Raw genomic sequence first — 27,708 nt, forward strand, 5'->3', positions numbered from 1 at the left:
CATGGGAAGTGCAAAATTGTTACACAGATTTGTTTTTTCTTTGGATTGGAGTTTATATTGAATTAAGAAAACGAAATATAAACATTTGAATAAAGTTTGCAGTTTATTATTAAACTTTACATGGAATTACTTTCTTTGCACCACAGTCATGCACAGCACCAGCATTTTATGTAACTTGTGACTTGCTATATAGGTAGTTTTGAGAGCTAGGGAAAAATTTATTGTACAGCTTGTAGGAAAGTGTACCTTTTTGACATTGTCACCCAACGTCTTGCCTAGTATTCAATGCAGTTTTGACTGAAAGAGCACTGGGTTCCTGCTAACCAGGTCCCCAGTGCCAGATCTATTTCCCTAAAACTATGCAATTGTTCCCCAGTTGGCAATACCTTTGCCTCCTTGTAAGTCCTTAGTAAATGGTACCTGTGGTACCTAGGGCATGGTTACCAAAGGAGGGTCCCCAAGGACTGCAGTATGTATTGCATACACCCCTCAGGGACCCCTCGCATAGCACGTGCAGACTGTCATTGAAACAAAACTCTGCCCCTCTTGTGTCAGCAAAAGGAAAGGATCCATCCAAGGTCAATAGAACTCTCCAGGCAAGCGCTCCCATTGACCTTAGTTTGATCTATTCTTGTTGTGACTATCGGCCCAACCACACAGGTGGGGCAGAGTTGTTATTGGTACAGGTGGGGCAGTGCTGGGTGGTAGGAATTGTTATGGATTCCTGCAGATTCCGCAAGTTTCCATCCCAGAAATGAAAGAAAAATGGGTGATTTCAGGAAACGTTTTAGGTTTGCAGGGCATTGTGGGTAAGAAAACTTAATGGGATCCATGCAGGTCACACCTTCCTGGATTCCCTTAGATGTGTAGTTTAAAAAAATGTACAGGTTGGCTAGGTTTCAAAATCTAGAGCTACCCACATCAGAAAAAGAGGGCCAGTTTTCAACAGAAAAATGTGCAGCATACATGTTGTGTTTTGGGCCGTTTACAGACGCGAACACTAGGTCTACCCACGCAATGGAGGTGTCATATTTATCAGGAGACTTGAGGAAACGCCGGGTGGAAGGAAGTTTGTGGCTCTCAACAGTTTCCAGAACTTTCCATCACAGAAATGTGAGGAAAATGTGTTGGTTTACAAGGGATTCTGGGTAAAGAAACGTGGGGTGAACCACGCTAGTTAGCCCACCCTGGATACCCTTATGTGTCTAGTTTTAAAAAATGTACAATTGTCTCACCGCCTTACTTGTAAAAAATACTTTTGCAATATGTATATTGTAATCTCCTTATCCAAAGCAGATTTCTGTAACTACAACCGTCTTGCCAGAACTTAACCATCCCTGCTAGATGGCTCAATAACATCACTGTCTATATTTTGATATTCACATCAAGGAGTAAAGTTAAGTGATAATTCCCAGGTAGAGAGCAAGGTAATTTGTCATGGAAAAGAACCAGTATTTCTCTTTTTAAGAGCTGGTTATTCCATTAAAATTTTCAATGCCTGTAAAAGCAGCCAAGGCATATATATAATATTTTCAGTCTGCTCTCTTCATCCATTAGTCTTTTGGTGTGTAGTTCATGTTTTGTTTCCGCCCACCACAACATACAGCATGGGGGCAGGAGGTCAGCTTACTTCAGCCACTGGCTAATCTCACTTTGTGACTGCATTTTGCCCTTTGACAAGGAGCATGTCCACCACAACACAGTGCCCTTCAGTGCCACTGCCAAATCCAGTGTTCTCTTGATAACTTAGGTGTTATTGGACACTTTTTTTTTTATAAACAATTGTGTGGTTGTAGCTATATGCGCAACTTGTACAGAGGGCTTGGGTCCTCTAAACAGCTTATATGTTGTCCCTGCACTTAGTTTATCCTGTTCCACTAGCCTTTTTATTTTAAACTTTATTATCAGCACTCTTGATCCTACAAGAAGATGCTGGAGGCCCTTGCAGCACGGTGATTGTCATCTGTTTCTGCTGTACCACTGTGTTTAGTTCACTTCAATACTCGCAACACAGTGATGTTATATACCTTGCACTCTACACAATAACTGGTGCCCCAGCTTCATGCCTTTTATGTTTCTCCAAGCCTTGCCTTTTTATTATTAGGTCACAACCTACGAGACAGTGGAGCTGTCTCTGGTTTGCTAAAGACATCTTGGGGACTTTCAGAAAGTTGACCTAGAAATGCATTCTGCCAGCCAGTTGCTTGCCGTTGGCTTTGTGGTTTGTAACTCACGTTTTCTTCCTTCCCATTTGCTGGCTTTATTTGTTTTAGGCTCTCAAGGTTCAGTTCCTCTCACCCGATGAGAAATCAGTATTCACTGAATACTTAGAAAAACTCCTTTTCTGACAACAGGACTTTGAATCTTGTTCTCATCTGTCACATTTGTTGGGGATTCAAAGACTGAGGTCAAATGTCAAGATGTGTTTTTGTGGGAGCCCTGTTATTTTGTTTTGCTTTCTGCTGACTTCAAAGTGACAGCCTTTATAGGAAAGAGGAATGCAGCCTTTATCTACGGAGCCTGCTCTTGCCCTTTTTTTTATTTTAGTCGAGACATAGTCATCTTAAAAGGTATAATTTTCTTCATCTGCACAAAACATTTGCACTTTTTTTGCAAAATTCTTCCGTGAGTCCATTTATTTTTGTGAAACTGCATTTCTGGGAACATAATACAAAACAGCATTTCAGTCTCACTGTCAGCTTAACATATGGTGATCTTGTGAGTTTGGGCAATTTACACTGTTTATGGCCGATGCCACTTGTCAAGCACAGGATAAGACATTTTCACAGAAAAGAGCCAGCCACATTGTAAAACAATTTAATAATGCTTAGTTTTCACTTTGATGTGTAAAGTATATGCTTTATTTATGACATCTGTGACAACTTGTTTTGGAGAGTTGGATAAGTTTAAAGGCACTTTTTTATGAAAGCATTTGCGTTTGTTTACCTTGTTGTGTAGCCATTTTAGTTATAGCTCCATGCATGTTATTGTAACATACCAGGCCTGCCGCTGTGCGCTTTAACCTAGATATATTTTATTCGGCTCCTCTTTATTATTGTTATAATAGCAACTTTTACAGTCTTGTTTTTTTTCTCTCTATCTAACTGTTTTTGCCTAGGCCAGCACTCTGTTTTCAAACAAGACATTTTTGCTCACTCTGTGCTTCTTCCAAGGCTGCAGCAAGATAGGTTGCCGGTGTACGTGGTATAAGTTTAGTCTCTGACATTCATAGAAAATACACATCCTTATGGTAGGGAAATTTTCCAAGAACATCAGCTGTTTTATTATAAAAACACTACCCTGTCCCATACACGTTAGAGGGAGATTCCAGCCAGAGACCCACAACTGTATGCTGATTTCTTCGCTACAGCTGCTTATGCAGACTTCAGGCCTTTGCTCATGTATGGGGGATTATGTCTTCCCAGGGGAACCTGAAGGGCAGAATTAGAGCTTAACACGCTGTGCTCTATTATAGCCTACATAGGAATTAGTCTATTGACTGTAGTGGCAATATGGTAGCGTTATTTCTATGCTTTACTCTCCTTGTCACAATTTTAATCTTGTCATGCTGTATCGTCCTGGTTATTGCAGCCCATGCTTTTCTATCTAAGATGCAGTTGCTTCATTAAGAGCATTACTGAAACATATACTGCCTCTGTTTGTCATTGTATAAATGAGACTAATGTAATTGAAACGGCTGAGACCTGAGTGACCACGGCTTCCCTTAGAAGCCAGTTATGTCGTGTGCTCGGCTGCCCAATCATCCCTGCCCTTGGGTAGAGATGAGGCACTGCTAGTTAGCCGGAGCAGAACCCTGATTGGAGCGACAGGTTTCACCTGTAGTGGGTCAGACTCAGTTTCCCACACGCAGGCGATTCTGCCGCTCAAAATCCAGTAGTCTCATTAGAATAATGAGACCCTACATGACAACCTTATGTATTCCTTCTGCACCTGTCCCTTTTTCGGAACACATACACTACTGGATATAAAAGATTTCCTCATGTTACCTTGCAGGCATTAGAGCCATGATTTGGATGTTGCAGCAGGTGCAGTGACACAGGGGCCAAAAGCTCCAGGAAACCCACCGAACACTGATGATTGCTATATGTTACCACTAGGCAAGCTTTCACAATTGCAATTATCTTGCAGGCACTTGGGCCCATGATTTGGATGGTGCAGCAGGTGCAGTGGCACAGGGCCCAAAAGGTCTAGGAAACCCACGAGCACAGATTATTGCTATATGTTACCACTGAACAAGAGGTCACAAGCATAGTTAACTTGCAGCACCTGGGGTACTATTTGGATGGTGCAGCAGGTACAGTGGCACAGGGGCCAAAAGCTCCAGGAGACCCACTGAGCACCAATTATTGCTATATGTTACCATGAGTAAGTGGTCACAAGTGCAGTTACTTTGCAGGCACTAGGGGCCACAGTGTGGATTGTACAGCAGGTGCAGTGGCACAGGCTAAAATCTCTAGGAAACCCACTGAACACTGATTGTAAGCACTATATAAATACTTATAAATTGCTGTATGGCATTCCATACCAAGCTTTGGGAAAGCCGATAGGTCTCGCTATGTGAGATCTATTAGCTTTGTCAATCTTTTTTTAGCCATATTATACAGCAGCCTTCGCCTCAGTGCAGCATAACTGAAAACAAAGTGGTATAATGTGGACAATGCTGGCTGTGTCATACAGCTTTTTTACATTACCTTTAGCCATTTGCAACATAGCTAAAAACATTAGCAAAACCAATAAATCTCACATAGGCAAGACCTATTGGATTTGCCAATGCTTGTATAACAAACAATGCAGCTGCTACAAAGAACTCACATGCACTACAGAAGGCTCAAGAACTCAGAGGGTAAACATCGAACCCAACCCAAACCTCATCTTACTACTATGATCACCAAATTAACACTTCTGTATTCTTCCCCCCATTATTCTTTTCAATCCAACTATCAGACTCACATGTCCTCCGCTCAAAGTAACTAATACCTCCCTATACTAATAAAAATACTATACTCACATTCCCCTATATTAATCCATCGCTAAGCCTTTTGGGTTCCGGAGTACCATGCTACTCTCAGAAAAAGCATAGGCACCTCGTCAGGGGTGGAAAGCGCTATAGAAATAGAATTGCAGTAAACACTATGTATGTCCCCCCCATTTCTCCCTTGCCGTTTACTTTCCTACAAGCAAGTGTAAAAACATCACACACTTTCCCAGACGTTTAACCCTTCAATCAGCTTTTATTTATTAAAGGGATCAACTTATGAAGAAATATTTTCAAGCAAGTTTCGCTTTTTACGTTTAAAAAAAGTCACTTATAGCTAGCTGATAGTTTCCTAATGACGGGTAGATTATTCCTTGACGTTGTGCACGTATGTCCTGTCAGGAGGGCAAACGCACAAACAGCTGACTTAAGTTAGCCTTTCATAAAATGGAAGCGACTCTAAGTTACATCGCTGATGATAAATTACTTTATTGACTTTATCTAGTGTAAGCACACATAAGGGTATGCCGCTTAATATATTGTTTAAAAGATACATATTGGTTAAGTTTTACAATATTTTGTTTAGTTGTACTGGGAGCAGACAGTCGGTACACCTAAAAATACCTAATAATAACACCTGTCACATTCAGTCCTTTACATCATCCTGCGTAAAAGCAACCATTTTTAGGTCTGCTCAAGAGATGACTCTAGGGTGTGTTGGGCTCGTACAATGCAAGAAAACACTAAATAAAAATACATATATATATATATATGTGTGTATATGTGTGCTAGTTTATACATTGAGGGTTTTTTAATCAGCCGTCTTTATCCACTGTTCGTTTTTTAACTGGGCATTCAAATTTTGCTCCCTTTCAACCTTTCATTCCCCTTCAGCCCCCCTCCAAAGAATACAGCATGGGTCAGTGGGACAGCCCACTATTGCCATTGGCTCTCTAGCGCTCTGAGTGACTCGAGTTTTCCTGTTGACATACTCAAATTCACATAGAAACTAACAAGAAGGACACTGCAGTGCCAGGGCTTGTGGCCAAGTCTTTATTTTGTGAAGACATTTCTCTTCCTATTCTTTAATTGCTCTTCATTGTGTGGTTAGCTATGTTTCCAGTTTACAGTAATTTAAACCAGAAAGAACCTTCTTCTTGCGATAGCAGGAATCTTATATTTGCAGTGATGTACATTAAAACCAAAAAGAGTTTCTTTACCTGTCTCAAGTATATTTACCTGCTACGAAGTACCCCACACCTATTAAAATGATGTGATAGGTTTGTTTGTTTAAATCTTTAATTATGAGCAATTGACTACCTAGGCAGCATGATTTCTTTCTTTTTTGTGGCACATCTTTATAATAAACATTTCCAAAACGTCAGCTACTGCAGAAGCTGGTCAAGGTCAGACCTGTTGGCTTTGCCAATACTTGTTATTTTTATTATCTCTCCGACTCTGAAATACAAATAAACAAATATAAAAAGAAGAGCCTAGAGCAGTCCGAAAGAAGTGGTTTTATTATGAATGTCATGTGTACTCGGTTCTGTGGACTACGTTGTCTATGTATTGAATTAGTCTCAGGCCTATTTTTCCATTTTAGTGGGGCTTAGTATGTCCCCTCTTTCCTGTGTTGCTTAAAACAACTGTAAACATCAGGCCAATTCCTACTCTGTAATGTGTGCTTTGGCCCATTCCCTGTTCTGCTTTACCTTGTGGCAGTACCTAAAAGCACTAGTCATAAAATAGACTCTCCCTGCATGTTCTCCGATTGAAATAAAAAAAAAAAATGAAATGGAGTTGAAAAAATAGCCATTTGTGTCTACATTTTCATCTGTAACTGTTTCTACGTATGGCAGATTTTCAAAAGCAATATACTGTTATGTCTGCTGGACCTTTCTGATGTTAGGGGATATATCGGACTTGTAGGTTCGCTAAGATCCTTGGAATGGTTTTTCATTGTGTACCGGGTATACAGCAATTCTTTTGGTAAAATATCAAGAGTGAACAACAGGTATCAAGGAAATCTATGTATTTCCAAAATAGGCACAAGATATGGAGTTTAGAAGCAGTGGTTACTTTCACATCTCTGAAATTGTGGGTACCCATACTAGCATGTAAATTAGAGGGCTTTTCTCAAAATGACTTCTTTCTTACACACTGTCTTACATTTGGAAGGAGCAAATGCAGAGAAAGACAATTGGTAATAACACTTGTTCTGCTATTCTGTGTTCTCCTAAGTCTCCTGATAATAATGGTACCTTATTTGCGTGGGTAGGCCCAGTGCTCACGACTGCAAATGGCCCAAAACGCAACATGGACACATCACTTTTTTCCACTGAAAACTGACCCGTTTAAAAAAAATATTTCTAGCTGTGAATTTTGCGCCCTACCACAGCCGGAACTTGGGGAAACCTAGCAAACCTGTAGATTTTTGAAAACTTCACACCTAGGGGAATCCAGACTTGTTGGGCTCTCACCACATTGTTTTTTTACCCAGAATGCCTTGCATTCCTCATAATTTGTAAAAAATAAATAAAAAAAATAATAATAAAAAAAAACATCTTCCTCACATTTCAGAGATGGAAAGTTCTGGAATCTGAGAGGAGCCACAAATTTCCTATCATTCAGCGTTCCCCCGTCTCCCAATAAAAATGACACCTCACTTGTATGGGTGGGCCACCTGCCTGCGACAGGGAAGGGCCAAAAACATGTAGAGATTGAGGGGGGCACCAAAGTGTGTTGATAAGTGCAGTTTTTTTTATACGTTTTTAAGCTGACTCTGCTTTGGGCAACCACACAAGTAAGGTATCATTTTTATCGGGAGTCAGAGGAATATGCTGGGTGGTAGGAAATGTATAGGTTATTTCAGTTTCTGGAAGACTGTGGCACATAAATGTAAGGAAAATGTTTGATTTTAGTCACATTTTGAGATTTGCAAGGCATTGTGGGCAAGAAAACTTGTTGTGATCCACAAGAGCCACACCACCCTATACTCTCCTGGGTGTCTAGATTTCCAACATATCTAGAGTTGGTAGATTTTTACTATACAAGAAGCAAGCTTGCTTCCAAATCTCTTACTTCTGTGATGTCCCAATCACAATACCCCCTCACCCACTATCCTAGTTGGTGGCCTGCTTTATGATTGGGGTCCCACCTGAGACATCTAGAATGTCAGTAGTGTGCTTCGACATCTGATTACAGTGGAGCAGGTTTTTTTCATGAGTTGAATTCCTAACTGGGAGGGGAAGTGCAATAAATGTCTTGTGGCTACCCACCATTTTTTTTGCACACACTGGTCTACTGGTCTACTGGTTGGATTTGGCACAAGAGTGAGTGATGGTTCAATATATAACATTTTACTAACAAGAGATATCACAAAAATAAAATACACTGTTAATAATTGAAAGGTCAAAAAACGGAACCAATACCTCACAGCTCGTGAGCTGTAAAGCCGCGACAAGGCACCACGCTTTATATGCCATTTACACTCCTAACACACACAAAACTATTCACAGGGCCAGCTGCGCGCCCAGCACATTAAAACATTCACAAGAGTCAATGTACACCTGGGCAACTGCACAACCATATATTCATCAAGTACACACATATACTGTTTGGATTTGGCAAGAGGGTGAGTGATGGTTAAATATATAAACTTTTACTAACAAGAGATTTCACGAAAATGAAATGCACTGTTAGTGATTAAAAGGTTAAAAAAAACTGAACCAGTGATTCGCAGCTCGTGGGTTGTAAACCCGCATCAAGGCACCAACCGCTTTACAGTCTCTTCGCACACCTTCCATACGTGACACACACAAGACCATTCACGCCGCCAGCCACAGCCCAGCACACTACAACACTCACATCAACAGACCGCACCATTCAAGGGCCCATCACTTTCTTATGCCCACATGATGCCCACATGCCTGACCCAGCAATCACAGCAGCTGATGGAGTGTTTGGACTGACGTTTGGCTAGCATTGTGTAGTTACCAGCGGCAAGTCAATAACCCACTGCCAGCCAAGCGTCAACTCACACACACTGCCAGCCAAGCGCCAGCTCACTCACATTGTCAGCTAAGCGCCAGCCCACACACACGGCCAGCCAAGCACAAGCCCACGCACACGGCCAGCCAAGCACAAGCCCACGCACACGGCCAGCCAAGCACCAGCCCACGCACATGGCCAGCCAAGCACCAGCCCACGCACATGGCCAGCCAAGCGCCAGCCCACGCACACGGCCAGCCAAACGCCAGTCCACGCATTCTGCCAGCTAAGCGCCAGTCCACGCATTCCGCCAGAGAAGTGCCAGTCCACGCACACTGCCAGCCAAGGGCCAGCCACACACACACACAGTCAGCCAAGTAAGTGCCAGTCCATGCACACTGCCATCACTTTTTTTCTTGCAAAAAAACCCCATAAACCAGTTGTCAGTAAATTCAAAACTACAAACACAAAAGCTCTAACTAAATACATCTCACTAATGACAGCCTTGAAACTGAACAAAAAATATAAAATGTTTCAGACGAGGCAACGCTCACAGGTGCTCCCAAAAATTATTTTATGTGTGGTACATTCTAAAACAAGTGGGCACACACAGGTTTAGAAGGGCAATCAGGGCAGTGCATAAAACTGTCCTTCCGCATACCTCTTCGAATACAGACTCTACATCTCTTACAGGGATTGTTTGGGTTTTTTCCCTGTTTTTATTCTTTTTGGGCGCAGGAGGAATGTGATCAGCAAAGTGGCAATCTAGACACATCCTGCACCTCTCCAACTCTAAGAATACTGGTCTGTTCCACTACAAGCCTGCCTGAGACAGACTCCTGAAACCGAACAAAAATCATCTTTGACTCTTGAGAACAATCCTTAAACACATCAAAAGCACTTAAGGTTGCTAAAAGGAATAGATTGATAGCCAACTTCTTATACCAAATGTAAGCTTTAAGAACAGCAATGTAAGGTTCCAACCTCTGATCTATTCTATCTACACCACCCATGTGCTTATTGTATTCTAAAATGCACACAGGTTTGCACACTTCAGCAACCTAGCCCCAAAACATTCACAGGTGAAATACTTTCAACATGGATGGCAGTCGGCATGTAGACATCCCTCCTGTCTGCAGATTTCCAAGCTAGCAGTTCATCACTATGTAATGCACTGCACTGCCCCCTCTCTTTTTTTTTTTTTTTTTTTTTACAAACAAGCTCCATTGGATTAACTTCACTGAGAGTGACTTCATCATCAGATGATTCCTAAATGACAGAAAATTATTTGCCAGAATCTTGCACGTCCTCCTCTGCCTCAGAGGCAGTCAGTCTCATAATCATAGTCCGAGGAAGATTCAAGAAGCATACCAACAACCTGCTGAGTGATCATCTTGCAGCTAGCCATAATCCTTACTAATACAAGTGACTTTACAGATTAGTCAACACCAACCAACACTGTGTAAAATAAGTAATAAACAAAGTATGGTTTTATCACAAAGACCTGTATACTCCAAAAATATACCACTCACTTGCCAGAGACAGCTAGACTCACCAGCACCTACTGTGCACTGACACAGCAAGCACCAATGATATCCCTCTAAAAAGGAAAAACTAAATAAAATTACCCATAAGACAACACAATACACAAGGAGAATTTCACACACAATAAAACATAGGCTAAATATGCTGCTATTGTTACACCATTTACAAAAAAACACATTCATGCATGGCAAGGATACTCATTTGGAGTAAATAGTACAAAAAAGTTTTTCTTACCAAACACATGCAAGTATGCAAACATTTGGAAACTTTCTGTGATGTCTAGGTTCAGAAACCATGCCTAAAATAAAGAAGCTGATCTGCTCCCAAAGAGGGCAGAAACAGACAAAAAGAAAATGTCCCCCAAAGGGGAGCAACCCTTGACCATGGGATCACTCCCCAAACAAACAAATATTTATTCAAAAGAAATCCATGGTGTCTAGTGGTCTCTTCCCCGCCTCCTCCCGGGGCAGATGGGCCTAAAATAAAGAGGCTGATCACCCGCTAAGGGGGCAGAAACAGCCAAAATAAATGTCCTCCAAAGAGGGGCAGCTACCCTTGCCCAAGGTGTCTCTTCCCAAATAAATATTGATTCAAAATAAATTCCTGGCATCTAGTGGTTTCTGCCCCCAAAGTCTAAAGAGGCCGATGCCACCAAGGGAGGCGGAAATGCCCAAAATAAATGCCCCTCAAAGGAGAACAACCCTTAGCAAAAGGCCCTCTCCCCTACAGTACAAACAAAACAACTCTGGTGTCGAGTGGGCAATCATGCTGCACGAGCACGGCTCTATCGTGCAGCAGGAATGCTCAAAGAGACATTGGAGGAAAGGAAAACCCTTTCCTTTTTCCCAGTTCCTCTTTGTTCTTTCTAAACCTCCCCTCCCCAGGAAAAACGTAACTGTTTTTCCTCCGACGCGCTGGAAGCAAATGGCTTCCAGTGCATCGCAGCTACTTCTTATGACAACCAACATCTTCAGATGCTGCGGGGGGCAGGAGTGACAGCATCAAGGCTTCTGCTGCCATCTCTGCTGGGCGGTGCACAAGGGCAACCCACGGGAAGGAGCGCCAGCGCTTCCCAGTCTGACCCCGTGGGTGGGTGCTAGAACAGCCGGGAGCCGTCTAACGCGCACACATACTGTGTCGTCGGATGGCTCCTGACCATCTGTTGCACGGTATGGGTTAAAGGGCTTTCAAGAAATCCCTCCGACAATAGGTGTCACAGATGCATCTCTCTGGGATGGGGTGCTCACGTGGGTCATCTTCAAATTCAGGTATTGTGGTCATTGGAAGAGAAGTCTTGCCACATGAATTTTATGGAATTGAGAGCTGTTCATCTGACTCTAAAATATTTTCTCCAGTTCTTCAAGACAAAGTTTTTTCATTAAACAGGCAGACAGCACAACAACAGTGTCCTATTTGGCCAAGCAATGAGGGACACATTCCAGGCCGTTTTCATTGGAAGTTCAGATGATCTGGAAATGTTCTAACTGCGAGAAATTTATAAATAACAGTTATTCACCTCACAGGTGTACAGACTGTGGAAGCAGAATCACTCAACAGGTCTTTTCAGAAAAAATTGCAATTGGGGCTTTCAGTAGTTAAACTTACGTGCAGACACAGGAAACAAGACATGCCCAGATATCGCCACCAGTTAGTCAGTCAGGGTCGAGTGGGAATTTCCTTTTGATAGACTGATCAGGAATGTTTTGTCTTAGTTTTCCTCCAGTCCCCCTAATCTAAGCAGTTCTAATCAAGCTACTGCAAAGCCAGAATAATCCTTATAGTTTTTAAGTGGCCCAACCATTTGGCGGTTCGCAGACCTACTACATCTGTTGAATCCGTCGCCTGTGCAGTATTGTGACTCAAAGGGGCCGTCACCCTGGTGTGTTATTATCAACTTTCATGTCAGGTGAGGGCCACACTGAATATAAGGTTCAGTGCCCTGGTGCAGTGCTGTGACGAGACATGGGTCATCGCCTATGCAGTGTTGTGACCCAAAGGGGTTGTCGCCCTGGTGTGCTGTTCGCGACTCCCATATGCCAGATGGGGCCATGTAAAGAGAGAGGGCTATGGTCTGGGAGCAACGTACAATAGTGAAGAGATTGCGACCTGTGGTACCAGAGCATCGATTCAACCACTCTAACCTAGAAACACCTGTGACAGGCTGCCCAAGCCAGGAAGACTTACCACACAATTGGAGGAGCACCATGGATCCCTGCTGCACACCATCAGCATCCAGACTTCTGCTCACCGCTAGACCACTTTGCGCCCTTGGGCCTGCTGAATTGCAGCTCCAGCAAGAACATTCAAGACTGATTGCCGGGCCACCGAGCCTTGGGTGGGATTACTCTGACTGAAAGTGCTACTTTTTAAGAAGCTATTGTGGAACTTCTAATACTAATTTGTACTTGCAGGGCCTAACCTGAATATTGCCTCACATGAATGGGGAATAGCTCCGTCGTTAGACTCGGGGACTTACCCGGACAATGCTGGAGTGCCAGCCTTACAAAGACAGTGTGTATTATTTGTTGTGTGCCATATTTAATTTGTGTTGGTATATAAGTAGTACTTTTTTATGTAAGCTAGTACCTGGCCGGACATCCATTTATTGAGGTTTAGTGTGCTTTTGAGTTGTCTGCTACACCTTGTATCTACCAACCCCCAACCCCCTACCCCCTCGAAAAGCCTTGAACTGCTTGATCTGCACTACCACGGAGAGTCAAGTGCTAAACGGCTACTACCCCAGCCCAGTTGCTCAGGACCCATTGTAGTTCGGGCTCCAAGATGCCAGAAGTAAAAGGCCTCAAACGAAAACGGTTAGGCTCAGTAGTTCCAGCTTCACTGAACTGTGACCCTCTGAAAGGTGCTATGACAGATACCATGCAAGGCAGGGGTGGTATAAAAGCACAAGGACACGGGGATATCCTGATTGGTTGGTTCAGAGAAACTAGATATAATGAAGTTTGAAAACAAAGGAAATTGAACATAGGATCAGAGAGAAATAAAAAGTTGTTTACCTGTAACAAATGTTTTCCAGCATAAACGTCTTTCATAATATCACTTTTGCATCATCCCCATCATTGAGCTGGAAATCCGATTGTAAAGTCGAAATAGCAGTATAATATTAAATGTAGCTCAATATGCTGCATACATTGTCAATTAAGTATGTTAATTACCTCACTGAAACAGACTAAAACTTCAACCAGTGAGGGCAGTGCACAGAGAAACACCACTTCCTTAGAAGCCACCATCCCTCAAATTTCATGGTACGAATGTGGCGGATTGTCAATAGTAAGTGAGCCTCCTGATGAGGAGGTTGGACAGCTTGTGACTCTGTGATAGATACCCACGAAGGTACTATTGTTACAGACATGTAACTTTATTCTCCAGCGTTAGATTTTTAATGTATTCACAAGCTTAATTCAGAATAACAAGAAGCATAATAAAATTTTACACAAGAATAAAAGAGGATGTATGTAGAGAAGAGTAGGCATGTCTTGCTGGAAAAAATTATGGAAAGCTGCCTCTTCTCGTGCTGCGTTTGTGTGCGGTGTTGTGTATAAATAAAAATCCTGAGTGCAAGTATGTCAATTTTTTGTAGGTTGCTCTTTCCTGTCTTTACTAACGACACTCCTGCAAAAAAGGTGTTAGAAGTGCAGACACTGCTTGCCTGAGTGTTCTGTAGCTGGACTTGGCGTAGTCAGCAACTTTGGATTGACAAAATGTTACAACTACTGCCACCTAGCAGGTTATGCCGTGCTTTGGTACAAGGTATCCTTTTTGAGAATGCCCAAACGTTATCTAACAACAAATGATTGGACTTGTGAAAGGCTCTTATTCTGACCCCATGGAATTTGAGGCATCTTCTGATATACAATGTGTGCACTGCTCTCATTTGGTTGGTTCTTCAAAAGAGCTTTTAATATCACAGGTCCATTACGATGAAAATCCCTCAGCTCTTAAACGATTCAGTTTCTCTGACTCTCCGTGCCAGTGTTAAAGTTAGAAGTAGTGCGATTTTCCAAAAGAAGTATTTTCTTCCTGGTTTAGAGATGTGCTTGGAAGTGCTACTACAAAGTTGTGAACAGACAATGTACTATTTCCAGGATATTGGTGGGCATCTTACTAGAGGAAAGGCTCTAAAAAAGACTGTTAACAAATTCTTTGACCACCTGATCAGTGCATAAAAGTAGTTTCTGAACAACCCATCAAAAGCAGATGTAGTAGTTAAATGTACTTTGATAGAGCAATGTCTCAAGCCTTAAATGTTTAGATACAGCAGTGTATGGTAAGGTTTGGTATGGTAAGGCTGTTAGTTGGTGCAAATATTGGAGATTACACTATATGCAAAACCTTTTCCACTGTACTTGTTTTGTTTGTGGACAAAGGTCTGACTAAGCTATTCCTGCAATCCTCTTCAAGATTAGAGTGATGGAACTCCTTGTGCTCAGTATCAATGCTGACTGCTTCATCGATGCTGGGAGGGGATGTAGGATTGGTGGCACCTCAGAGAGCAGAATGAGCTCCGTGAACTAATATTGTTGAGCCAAGTCTGGGGCTATTAATATTAGATGACATGGTTCCCTTCTCACCGTGCACAGCACACTCAGGATGAGAGTAATCAAATAAATAGTAAAGGCAAATGTCCCTCTCCATGCTATTGGAAAGCATTCCCTAATGATTTAGTTAGCAAATATCTGCTGGTAAGATCAACTCAGTGTCTCTCACCAGTCATGCCTGCTTCTGGCAAGTGTTCCACCATCAGCGAAACATGGTGAGGAATGGTCCAGTTCCACATCATTTGCGCTTCCGTTGAGAGGAGATATGACCTTGTTCTTCCCTGTATTTTATTTAAAACATTGAGGCCGTGCTGTATGAGCCTCCGGTCCTTGGTTAAAATAATTGTAGTTCAATGGCTCGTAGTTTGAGTACATTTACGTGCACACTGAATTGAGCCATTTGCAACCACAAAAAAAGCTTATTTAAATATACAAACATCATATTGCAACTTGGTAACTTGTTACCGAATCGCAATTCATGTTTGTGATGCAATTACGATTCGGTTTTTGGAAGGGGCATGTTTAATTCACGTTGCAATACAAGATTGGTGGTAACCCATTCGTAAATGGGAAGGAGTTCCTGTGGGACCCCTTCATCTTTGACAATGTTAGATAAAATATTTTTAAAGCAGGCAGTGGTACCAGGGACCACTGACTACTCTTAAAAAATGAAAATTAAACATATTTTCTTTTTTTAAACTGGCTTAATTTAAAAAAAAGATTGGCTTATTAAAAACAGTCACAGACATGTTGGTCTGCTGATCCAAGCAGTCCACCATTCATCTGATGGCAGTGATTGCTAGGGGGGAGCAAATATGACATACCTCATTAGTATTCATGAGTAGGTCGATTCCAACACACTAGGAATCTCTATGTTAAAATAAAGATTCTAACATTAGGAATAGCGACTTTGTATTTGCGATTCTTAAATATTCGCAATTAGGAAATCGCCATACATCTGGCCCTTTATCTTTTAATTCTTCAGGTTTTGGGAAGTATTTCCAGAGCTTCATTCTCTGTCATGTAGATGATTTTGGCCTAAAACAACCATAGGTGCTCATTGTCCTGCATGGTCGAGTAAGTGGTTTCGGAATGTGTGACCCTATTGGTCTGCAGTGAAAAAATTGTATTCCTCCTGGTAAGCAGAAATTGTACCTCCTAGAAGGGCCTCCGATGTAATTCAAGGGGGATGGTATTGCTGGTGCCTGCATAAAATCAGAGCTTTCTGTTTGTGTCTTGTGAAAATGATTAGTGCATCGCTGTACATGACTTGTATAGAACAAGGCAGGTGTTTTTTCATATTGCTGCTAAAAGTAGACCTGCCTATAGGAATCTTGTTTGGCAGGTAATGGTACGATTGGTATCCTCCTCGGCAAGGAATACTGCCCCCTTCTGTTTTATTCTCAGAAGAACTGCTGATATCTTTATTGCACCACTCTGAGAGACTTCGTTGTGTCTGTATTCGCTTTTGTGCTCTGTAGCGCCTCCTCCACATGCTTGCCAAATAGCAATTCATCATCAAAATTAATGTCCAGTATCCTTCTTTTGGCTTTAAAGATCTGCACCACACCTAATCCTGTCTACGTAGCCTAGTCATGCCTGACTGCTATCTGTAGCTTATTGTGGCAACATTTATGGCTGAATAAATTATTGTAGAGGAAGCCTTCTCTCCTTCACGCAAAATGGCTTTTGCCTCTGCACATTTAACCTCCAGATTAAGGCCAATGAACAGTGCAGTGCCCTGACCACATTTGCTTATTTTACTGACTGATGAATTTGCTTCTATTGGTGTTGCAGCCATGGCCAATACTCTATTGCTGATGTTAACTAGGCGCCTGACTTTCTTGTAGGAAGGAGCTGTACAAGGCGTGGGTTGATTTTGGGACCTTCTGTGTCTGCATCATGACCGAGTCTCCCTTGGATGTCCTACTAAGCATGCATGAGCGTCTTCACAGGCTTCATATTGTCTGTCCCAATGCAGATGTTGAACTACCAATTAAGTAGGTGTTGCCTACAAGCTTTCACTGCACCTGTGATATAGAATATGGATCACCTTAACTGACCTACGGGGTGGATCTTTAATGTCATAGAATCAAACAGTATGTTTCTTTCTAGGGAATAAGAAGTGTTAATCTTTTTGATGCCCTTTTTATCAATAAGTGGAAGCCCCTTTGTCCCCCAGTGAGCCTGGAGTAATAAAAATGTGTTGGTTAGTAACTGATAGAATACAGTTATCCCATTCTGAAACCACTGGCTGTTGTGAACCATCTTGAATATCTTGATCGCTTAATCATCATTTGTATTGTAAAGGCTTTGACCTGGAGGAGATGTTGTTCGTGGGACTGTTGGCTAAGGTGGGTGATGGTTGTGGCGGCTCAGAAGATTGCAATGTTGGTTAGGTTCTAATGGTAAGATCCTTTGCGAACACATTGGGAGCTGGGTGTGATATAAATGGCCTGCTTGGGAATCTGCAGTAACAATCTCCCATCATTTGACAAAGATTTCGGACTATCGTTGCTGGTGTCTGCACGGCTTGTGGTGTTCCACTTCTTTATAGTATGGCTTATAATGGCAATCATAGTGAAAATCATAGCAACAATGTCCTTCAGGATCTTCATGATATAGATGGTATAGAGAATAATACTCATCTTTGTCATGCTGGTTCTCAGCAGCTGCTGGGTCAGGTACAGCCTTCTCCACATCGTCACAGTCCTGCATTTCACTTCCGGCTGAGCTGGGCTGTATACTGGACGAAATGACATTCATCTTTCAAACCTTCTCTGTCCATTAATTTATATGTGTGTTGCATTGACACATTACTGGTCGCTTATGCTTGGGTAGTAAAATTGGCTCTTCTAAAAGATGATAGCAATTATCAGTATCTATATTACTTGTTTCATTGTCTGCAACTTAGCCATTCACAAAGCCTTTGGCAGCAATGATGTTGCCGATGGTCGTGTCGTCTTTCGTGTCTTCATCAGAAGTATGATAGAGTTTGTCTTCAATAATGTCTTTACTGTCAGTACTACCATTGAAGGGGTCTTCTTCAACAGTGGGATTTTTGTTCACGCTGAGAGAAGAGCAGGTGAAGAGAAATCCTGCTTATGCTTCCCAGGCTGTAGAGACTGTGACACATGGGTTGGGAATGGGTGCTTTCCCTTGTAAATAGTGGACAGGTGGTGCATCTTCTTTTTGCAGATGTTACCTGCGGAGGAGATGGGAGATGGGCTGCAGTGTTTTGCTGTTTTCTTCTCGGTTTTTCTGGGAACTTTGCGATGTGGCTCATTGGATATTTTAGGCTTCTCCTCAAGCCTGAAAATGCCTGATAGATGACTTTTTTGCTCTGCCCCTTTTTTCAAACTTATTTATGCACTTTTGAGGGTCAGAATCCTCTCATGAGGAGATGTCTTTCGCCTTGGGCTTCTAGCGTCCCAGGAGTAAACGTCTTTGTGTGCCAAAAGGTTTTCGGTGAAACTTTTCTTCAAATCTTGCAGTCTTTATCTTTGTGACATCATTATAGACAGTTGATGCAGTCACTGAGCAGAACATTTGATTCGCTTCTTAATTTTCCACAGGTCCCACAATGATCTACAAAGGCGTTTCGTAGATAACTGACATAGCTTAGATCCCTTATGAGATATTCCACTGAGAAATTAAACAACTACCATATTAGAGCAAGAGTAGAAAATAAAGTGACTAAACCTGTTCTCACTGAGCCATAATTGACTAACAAACCGTTATATTGTCTGATATTCTTTGTTTTGTCTAAATAAAATTGTAACACTCTCTTTACATCTAGAGTGTGGAACTCCCCTCTTGAGAAGAAAGATTAGAAAATAAAGTTGCCAATGACATATGACTAACATGAAAATCCGACGCAGTTTTAGAAAATAAACTCACACGAGTTCTCATCAATAACTTGATCGTGTGTAGCATAGTGTAGGGTTTATGACTGTATAGCACCTGAGTTTTACTAACTCAGTGAGCTGAAGAAACAGCTACAAGGAAAGCTGCTTTAGAAGTCGGATGCTGCACTGATGCCTTATGTATCAGGTCAGAGGGAGAAACCATCATCCTAGAAAGGATAATCTTAAACTCCTAATGTATGGAAGTAGTTCCAAAAGGAGGAAATCGACATGCCCTATTGGAAATCTTTAATCACATGTATTCTAAAGCAAGGTTTGTGACAGACTTTCAATTGCGAGTAATATCCGCTGTATACACCTTAATCAAGAAGTGCAACTTACATCTCGTTAAGTGGCTAAGAAAATTATATTCTGCTTGAAGGAAACTATGCTTCTTTTAAATTGGCCGTACAGTCTGGTGACAAATTTATGTGAGTTGCCCATGAACTTGTGAATTAAATCCATTGTGCATGGCAGCCTCCTGGGTGTGGTTGATCCTACAGATGTAGTAAATCAGTAATCAGCCTATGGTGGCATCAGCACTATAAGGACCCTCATGGCTTTGCTTTAACTTGATTAGTAGTGCTGAAATTACAGTAATAAAAAGAAAACCATGAAGAAATATTCTTGATCAGTAAGTATATCAAAAGGGTATTCCCCCTTGACTCTGATTGACTATACCTGGTGGTGATATCCGGGCATTTCTTGTTTTCTGTGCCTGCACATAGGTCTAACTAAGTAAATCCCCAATTGCTAAATTTTCTGAAAAGACTTGTTGAGTGATCCTGCTTCTGCAGACTGTACACCTGGGAGAGGTACACAGCTGTGATCTATTAATCTCTCACAGATAAACAATTTCCAGATGTTCTGAACCACCAGAGGGAATGGCCTGGAATGTCTCCCTTGATGCTTGATCAAATAGGACACTGTTGTTCTGCTCCTCTGCACAAGGAAAAACGTTGTCTTGAAGGTTTGGACAAAATACTATTAAGCCAGATGAACTGCTCTCATTTAGTTGATGTGGAAAGATTTCTTTTTGTTTGGTGTATATAATGATAAGGATGATGACAGCAGGGCAGCCTTTCCCTTTCTGCAGTTCTCCGCCATCCAACCTATAACCTCCCTGTCCCACGCTGGGACGGATGCTGGTGACTGTCTGGCCCTGCAGAACATTCTCCCCGCCCCCAAGGCTGGACACCTACTGAGAAGTGGCCTGGGAGTGTCCTTTAAGACTCTCGAGGAGGAAATTAAGTGTAAAGTCTTCTTGTGCAGGCCTCCTACAAACAGAAGCCTCACCCCTTCTATTACACTCAAAGTATAAGGAGTTAAAGAGGACAGAGGCAATAGGAAAGAAAGTATTCTCGTCAGGGTACCTCGACCTTCATTTACCAGTACAACTTTCTGCATGGCCCTTACGTTCATGTCCTATGGGATAAGGTGCGGATGGTGGACCTGAATCTTTAGGACTATCTTCACGACAATCTTGCAGAAGTTGTACAGGCCAGGCAGATGTTTTCCTCTGGCTTGATTACACTGGATTCACTGGATTGGTCCATGGACTTTTCCATTGTTATCCCTGAATCCCTTCCACAGACTTTTAGGGGAACTCCAGGCAAATCTTATGGACATGACCTTTGATGGAGCTCGCCTCTATGGAGAAAATAATTATTTAGCCCTGGTTAAATTCAAGAAATTTTGGATGGGTCCTTGGGTCTGGCTTCATCCGCTCGTTAGGTTAGCTGTAGTGAAAGATCAGGTACTTAATGTCTCCCCTTTCAGCAGCACCAGCTTTCCCAGCCATTGCCACAGTCCCATAATTTCTTTGAGAGCTACAGAGGGCCTGATAACTCCAAAAGGCTGTTGAGGAAAAGAACAGCAGTCCTATTCCTTTTCTTCTTGACCCTCCAGCAAAACTACTATAATCTGACTTTGAGGGAGCAAATTGGGCCCATAAGTGGAAGGGTACCCTTTCATGTGGCACCTAGGTGACTAACCCTTGGGTCCTCCATATTCCTTCCATGAGATGCTGCCTCTTATTCCCAGTGTTCCCACTGTCACTTAATGTGAAATGTCCGTATTCTGCAGCAACAGGTTCTCACTGTGTTGGGCAAAGGGGCCGTGAATTTAATCCAGAATACAAAATCGGACAGGAATGACTGGCCTCTGTCCCTTTCTGGACATTCACATTCTGAATTCCTTCCTCTGGAAGGAAAAGGTCCAGGTGCTTTCTCTTGCACAGGTCCTTCTGGCTCAGGAATTGTAACACTGGATGGTTTTCCTCAACTTACAGGATACATACTTTTTTTGTTTGTATTCTTCAGTTTCATAGAAGGTACTTGATTTTGTGGATTTCCATCAAACGAAAAAGTTGCTTACTTTTAATCTAGATATTCGGGGGTATAATCTGTCAATCTGCAGATTCTACACCTATGCCCCCTGACAGTGAGCAACCTGTCCATCAAATAAAAAAGCAGAAAAGCAGGTAAGAAGACTAAGGATGAGGGAGTCAGGATAGGGAAAGCATTAAAGGACAGATTTGGAGTATGCAAGGAGGCCCCCAAATAAAAAGGTGGAACCAAGAGAAGCATGGAGGGGTAGGGTGTGATAAACTAATCCCTCTCACCTCCACATTTGTTTTTTGACTTGAGTTGTACCTTTAGGACAGACGTAAGATTGGCAGATATTCAGAGGTCAAATATACTATTTTAACACCAGTCCTAGAATATTTCCTGAAAATGCAACTTTCCACGAAATAGTCCAGGATGCTTCTTTACTATTCTAACTTCACTTCTGGAGTATTTGGGGGAAAGGTAAGCATTCCCCATAGGTTTTAAGAAAGGGTTAAAAAGTGTAATTTTGCATAGGCCGAAATGCTGCTCTAAGGTTCTCTTGGTGTAAACCTAGGAATACTAAGGGATGATGAGGATGTAGGGAGAAGAAAAATGTAAAAGGAAAACAGTGAGAAAAGGGATAATGGTCATAGTTAATCCCCTGGAACAGGCAATGAATAACCTAAAGAATGTGACAAGACATGGGAACAGAACTGGATGAAGGGGGGGAAAGGATCCATGCTAATATTGTAGAAAAATCTGTTTTCAATTTTAACAATTGACAATTACACCTAACAATAATCATGAAAAAGGCTATGTTTAAGGTTAGCTGTAAAGCTAATATCATTCATCTTGAAAACAAATCTTAACTATTTACATGAAATGGTTTCTCAGAAATGGTACTAATGGTTCCCATATCTGCCATTTTGGATTTCAGTAGCACAGACAAAAATGGGATACCTTTTGCCATAATGTGCATAGGCAAGAAATATGTCACAGACTAGTAAAAGACAGGTGTTAATTCTGTGGGCAATCTAATTTAGAGCAATTGCCAGTTACCAGTGTGTTCACCTAACAAAAGATGCTGCAACCCCTAGAGGGCTGGCTGGAAAAGGAAAAGATAGAAGACAGTCTGTGGGAAGAATTCTGATCTGCAAGAAGAACTGAGAAGAGGCTTAAATGTCTGTAAATATGATGCTGCTTTGAGGACATTGGAATATAGTCTGTTGCTGGTCCGTGAGACTTAAGATTGACTAAGAATATCCAGAAAGAGCTTGCCTGCAGTGAACCTTCTTACACTTGTCTGTAAAAGTATGGAAGGCAAAGCAACTGAAGGAGCTATATCTGCCTGAGAGAAAATATGCAAAGCCAGATGAGACTGGACTTTTGACTGCTTTGGACAGGCTTTTTTTCCCACCAAAACCCACGTCCTGTTGTCCAAGGATCCTTCATGTGACGTTTGAGAACTTGTGGAGCATTAGGAGAAGTGTTATAGCACTTTGAAGACCGTCAACTGATCTTTGAAGATGTGTACAGCTGTTTTCAGCATCGTATTTTAGAATGTGTCACTTGCTGTAACACTGTCCTTGCACACTGTGTTTAAAAAATTTGAACTGTTTTAAAAGCCTTGACCAGTACACAATATCTGCTTTGTTTGGTGTCATTTTAATCATAAATGTATTTTGTTTTTAACTAAATTTCCTGTATTTTATCAAGGTCATTTCTTGACTTTAATGTTGCTTCTGTCAGGTTCTAAATGGTAAGCTCATGTATATTGAGGCTTCTCATTTCACTTGTATTCAAGCTGTTTCCTACATCTAGAACATGGATTGTTTAATGTTAATAGAGCCTACACCGGACAGCCAAAAAGGTTAAGGCTTTTCATTACGAATGGCTGAGATAATCCCAGTCCTTTAGCAAACCATGCCTGTGCACGGAGCAGATTTACAAATGAGACAAAGAGCCAGATGTATCAAGTTTCCCAATAGCGATGACTAAATTGTGAATGTATGAAACGCCAGGAGTTCCATATAGCGCAAGGGCTCGCAAATGGACCTACCTCATTAATATTTATGAGGTAGGTCGCAATTTGCAACCCATTGCGAATGGCTACAATCACAGGGATGGTGGCCTGCTGGGCTCAGCAGACCACCATGCCTGTGATTGCTTTTCAATAAAGCAATCTTTTCTTTTTAAATGCAGCCTGTTTTCCTTAAAGGAAAACAGGAAACGTTTAAAAAAGAAAAACAAAATGTTTTTTTTCATTTTTTAAGAGTAGGCTTTCTCATGCATTCAGAAAGGGGAAGAGGTCCCTTGGGGACCGCTTTCCCTTTGTGAGTCGGTTAGCACCAATTGGTGGTAACTGCTATTGTTTGCAACCGCATGCACGGTCACAAAACAATCATACATACCTCTGCGATTTGTATTAGATAGGGACACCCTTGACACACCCCTTCCTAATACTGAATCGATATGTAGTCGCAAATCCAATTTGCGATTGGTTAACAAGTTACGGAATCACAAATTGGATTTGATGCATACCAAAATGCAGTTTTTGCAATTACAAACGGCCTGTTGGGCCGTTTAGGATCGCAAAGCTGTTTGATACATCTGGCCCAAAGTCTCTTGTACCAAGTAGTTACTGCTTGAGGTAAAGTTTGCATACTCTGTTAAAATTTAGCAGGAAAAAACTGCTGGAATTTAACAAGGCAAAAAATTCCTGGTAATTACTGGGACATGCTGCTGTTGGTGTGCTATCAGGGAAAAACTCAGTGAGTACTATTTATTGCACCCTATGAATTACGATGCATGTGAATTTGGATTTCATTGGAAGTGATAAATATCACACAAAACACTATGCCACTTGTAATGAGAGCCTAGGCATTTCTCTTTGAACTATGGACTTATTCTTCTCCAGCATTTCCATGTTTCATAGATTTACATGCTAAAAATTTTACCCGTCGTCAGGCAGTGATCAATGTTAACATAACTATGTACCATTACACCCCATAACATTAGACTAGCCATAAAGTGCTTACATTCTGTCAATATCTTTGTGTGACACAAACTACAGTGAAACAACTGCTAGCACCCTCAGTCCTTCGCGAAAGAGGCTTCCAGCTGCTAGATGTTGGTGTAATAACCATGTACTGGAACCACATGATAGTGGAAGTTGGTGGGTCACATGTGAGTCTATGAAAGATATGAATGCAGGAGAGACCTAGTTAAAGAGAAGTACCTTTTTTCCTTCTCCAGAATTGGATCCTTAATAGAGTTACATGGCTGAATTAAGATTATTAAAGTAGTTCAGTAAACAATGAAAGGGGAGAATGGGACTTGCGTAAAGAAAAAAGGCTTCTCAACACTGCTCGCCTCCCTGTACTGCTTTGTATGGTTGCACATTAATGCAGTAATGTCTTGTGAAAGTGTGTGTCAGCTTACATGTGTCTGCATTGCAAATTTCCTTGAGCAGGATTCCTGCACAAAATGCCACTGTCATTGTAATAGCTCTTGTTTAATTAACTTTGACTTAACCAGAACATAGACTGTTAATACTGTTAATAGATACATGAGTTAGAGTAATGACAAACCCGTTATTTGGAGATTGCTTTGTTATAGGTTTACCTTCATTAGATGGTCCATAAACTATGAGTAAATGATCTGTCTGACAGAAAACATTTGCACTTTGCAGATAACATTTAATACATCTTTTGATGCCCAGCACGTGCTATACTATTTCTGCTGCTGTACTTGGATTTGGGAAAAATGTAGGTAGAGAGATAAAATTATTAAAATGAAAAGCTGTCAGAAACCAAAATGTAGAATGATGAGTGGTGTGTTGCTTGCCACATCTGCCTTTATAATTTTGTGTAGTTTCAGACAACTCTAATCCGTTCTTTTGTTTTTAGATCATCTTTCATTATATCTCTTCTCCAACCCGAATCATTAAAACTGGAATGGTTATTGTTGGCTATACGTCATGATGCACCACAAATGAATAACTCTATTGATGCTGCAGGAAACCCCAGGTAATGCAGTGCCTTCACCATTTCATACATTGGGTCTAATCCACAAAGATAAATTTAAACTTATGCGTAAATTCATGATTGTTCGCTATTCACAAAGGTATTACGAGTAGTCAAAAGATAGGTCTTTTTATGTGCAGAGAGTCTAAACTGGTAAAGTTACAACTCGTAAATCCTGTTGTGAATTGCAAACAATCATAAATGTATACAAAATTGTAAGTGCATCAGGCCCTGGGTTTCTCCGTCCACTTCCATGTTTGATGCTTTTTATTTTGTTCAGTTACTTTTAAACCAGATACATATATGAAAAAGAAAGACTACGCTCTTTTTAAATGAACGGGTCATAAACTGACATCTACAGGGGTAGGTTGACTGGTTAAACCAGGAGCTTTCAACTTGACTCTCCAATGCTGTACCTAATCAATTGCAACTCAAGGTACCATGGACTCCTTTCAAGAAGAAGTCTGGTCTTCATAGATTGAACTGGTAGTGTCAAGCGCATCATTTTGGTTATTGTTTCTGTAACTGATTCTTTTTTTTTTTTTTTTTTTTTTTTTTTTTTATGTTATTCCTTTCAGTCTGTTGATATTGAGTTTAATAGCATATTTATTGTTCTGTTGAGGTGCTGTCCCTGCCTGTATATACTAGCACGCAAGGCCACCTGAATTGTTCCCTTGCACCTATAGCATTGTTGTAGTTGAAAGACACTGAACTCCTTGAGAATAGCACACTAAATTAGGGTTCAGTGTCTCTGGCACTTTCATATGTTGTCAAGAGTCTAAGCTGGATGAGTTGAGAAGAAAACTGGAATAAAGGGGATATGAGCTCTCTGCAGAAAAAGGTCTCCAGTGCTGAGGTAAAACTATACATGCAAGTGCCTGAAGGCTGGGAAGGAAGGGAAGACAGAGGCTGAAGACTGGAGTAAACAGGAACAGGCTTTGATCAGGAAACTGAAAGTCTGTAAAGGAAACTATAAGATAACACAAGTTCTACAACAGAGGGGATCAAGGGAGATGATAGACAAACTCATAAATGATCGTTTGTATGCTCCCTAGACAGTGTCACTCTCTCTGAGGCGAAACAATTTTATCCCAAAGCAAGGAGCAGGTTATTCTCACTGAGTTTGAGGAGACATTCTGCAGCATCTACGGAGAAGGTGTGCTGGTTAGTTAACTGTGCCAGATGTACAAACCTCGGAGTCTAACTTGCACCATTGAAAGCTAAAACAATCACAGTTACACTATAGCCACAAGACAGAACAAACGGGGAACAGAACAAGGAACACCAAAACAGAAACTGAGCTCAGGAAAAATCAGGATTGGAATCAAGGTCAGGAGAAGGACCGGAATACAGGTAAGGTCTAGGACTGGAATACTAAGACTTAAGGCCAGGAGAACACAGACATAGGAAATGGGATCAAAAAAACAGAACTGGGATAAAGGTCACGTTCAGGACTGAAATACATAGAGCACAAGGCAAAGCATTTACATGTAACAGGATAGATCAGAAACCCTACAGACAAGACTAGGGACAATGAGAATCACAGAAGCAAGAGATTGAAACTGAATCAAAAAGGCAAAATAGTTCTCACAACAGCAAGAACACCAGAACATGAGGAATCTCAACAGAGCCAAGTTAGTTGCAAGCTGCTGCACTCTGCACTCACAGGGCTGAAATATCTGAAGGCTCAGGGGAGGAGCATAGGTGCAGGTAGTAAACTAGGTGCAGAGAATCAGGGTATCCCATGAAGGGAAAGCTGAACCAGGACTTAGAAAAGGGAAGACTAGGGGAACCAGGAGACCCAAGACAGGGAATAGGAAAGCCTGAAACAGTGTGTGGATCAAAGACAAGAAAAAGAAAAATCCAGAATGCAGATATAAAGGTGTCAGAATAGGCTTAGGAACCAGGAATCTAGCCAGTGAACAGGGAACTGCCACCAGGACGTGATCTAGGAAACATTCTGAAGAGGGATGGAACTACAACGACCATGATGCATCAGGAAAGTCTAACAGAAACCTAGATTAAAAGACGAAGTGAAACTAAGGGCCTCATTTTGAGTTTGGCAGGCGGCGGAGGCCACCCGCCAAACTCTTTTGGACGGAAAACCGCCACTCCGGTTTCTGCCCGCCGGCTCAATTATGAGATCTCCTTTAGACCAGCAAGTGGAAACAACATTTCTGTCTACTGGCCTAGCGGAATACTCACCACAACATTGACGTTGGCTTGTAATCGAGCCGGAGGCAATGTTGCGGTGCGTTGGATGCAGCAGCACCTGTTGTGCTTTCCACTGCCCGTAATTCGGGCAGTGAACAATGGGACTGGGCTGTCCATGGCAGCCCCTTTACTGCCCATGCCCACTGA

General features: G+C 41.7%; 1 protein-coding gene across 1 annotated transcript in view; it reads left to right on the forward strand.

The window, feature by feature from the left end:
* HPS5 (HPS5 biogenesis of lysosomal organelles complex 2 subunit 2) overlaps positions 1 to 27,708 on the forward strand; it is a 422,510-nt gene that overhangs the window by 298,593 nt on the left and 96,209 nt on the right. The window contains exon 19 of the mRNA XM_069223753.1: positions 25,231 to 25,350. Coding sequence (XP_069079854.1) covers positions 25,231 to 25,350 — 120 coding nt within the window. The remainder of the gene's footprint in view (positions 1 to 25,230; positions 25,351 to 27,708) is intronic.

Source organism: Pleurodeles waltl, chromosome 3_1 (genome assembly GCF_031143425.1).
Source record: "Pleurodeles waltl isolate 20211129_DDA chromosome 3_1, aPleWal1.hap1.20221129, whole genome shotgun sequence".
NCBI lineage: Eukaryota > Metazoa > Chordata > Amphibia > Caudata > Salamandridae > Pleurodeles > Pleurodeles waltl.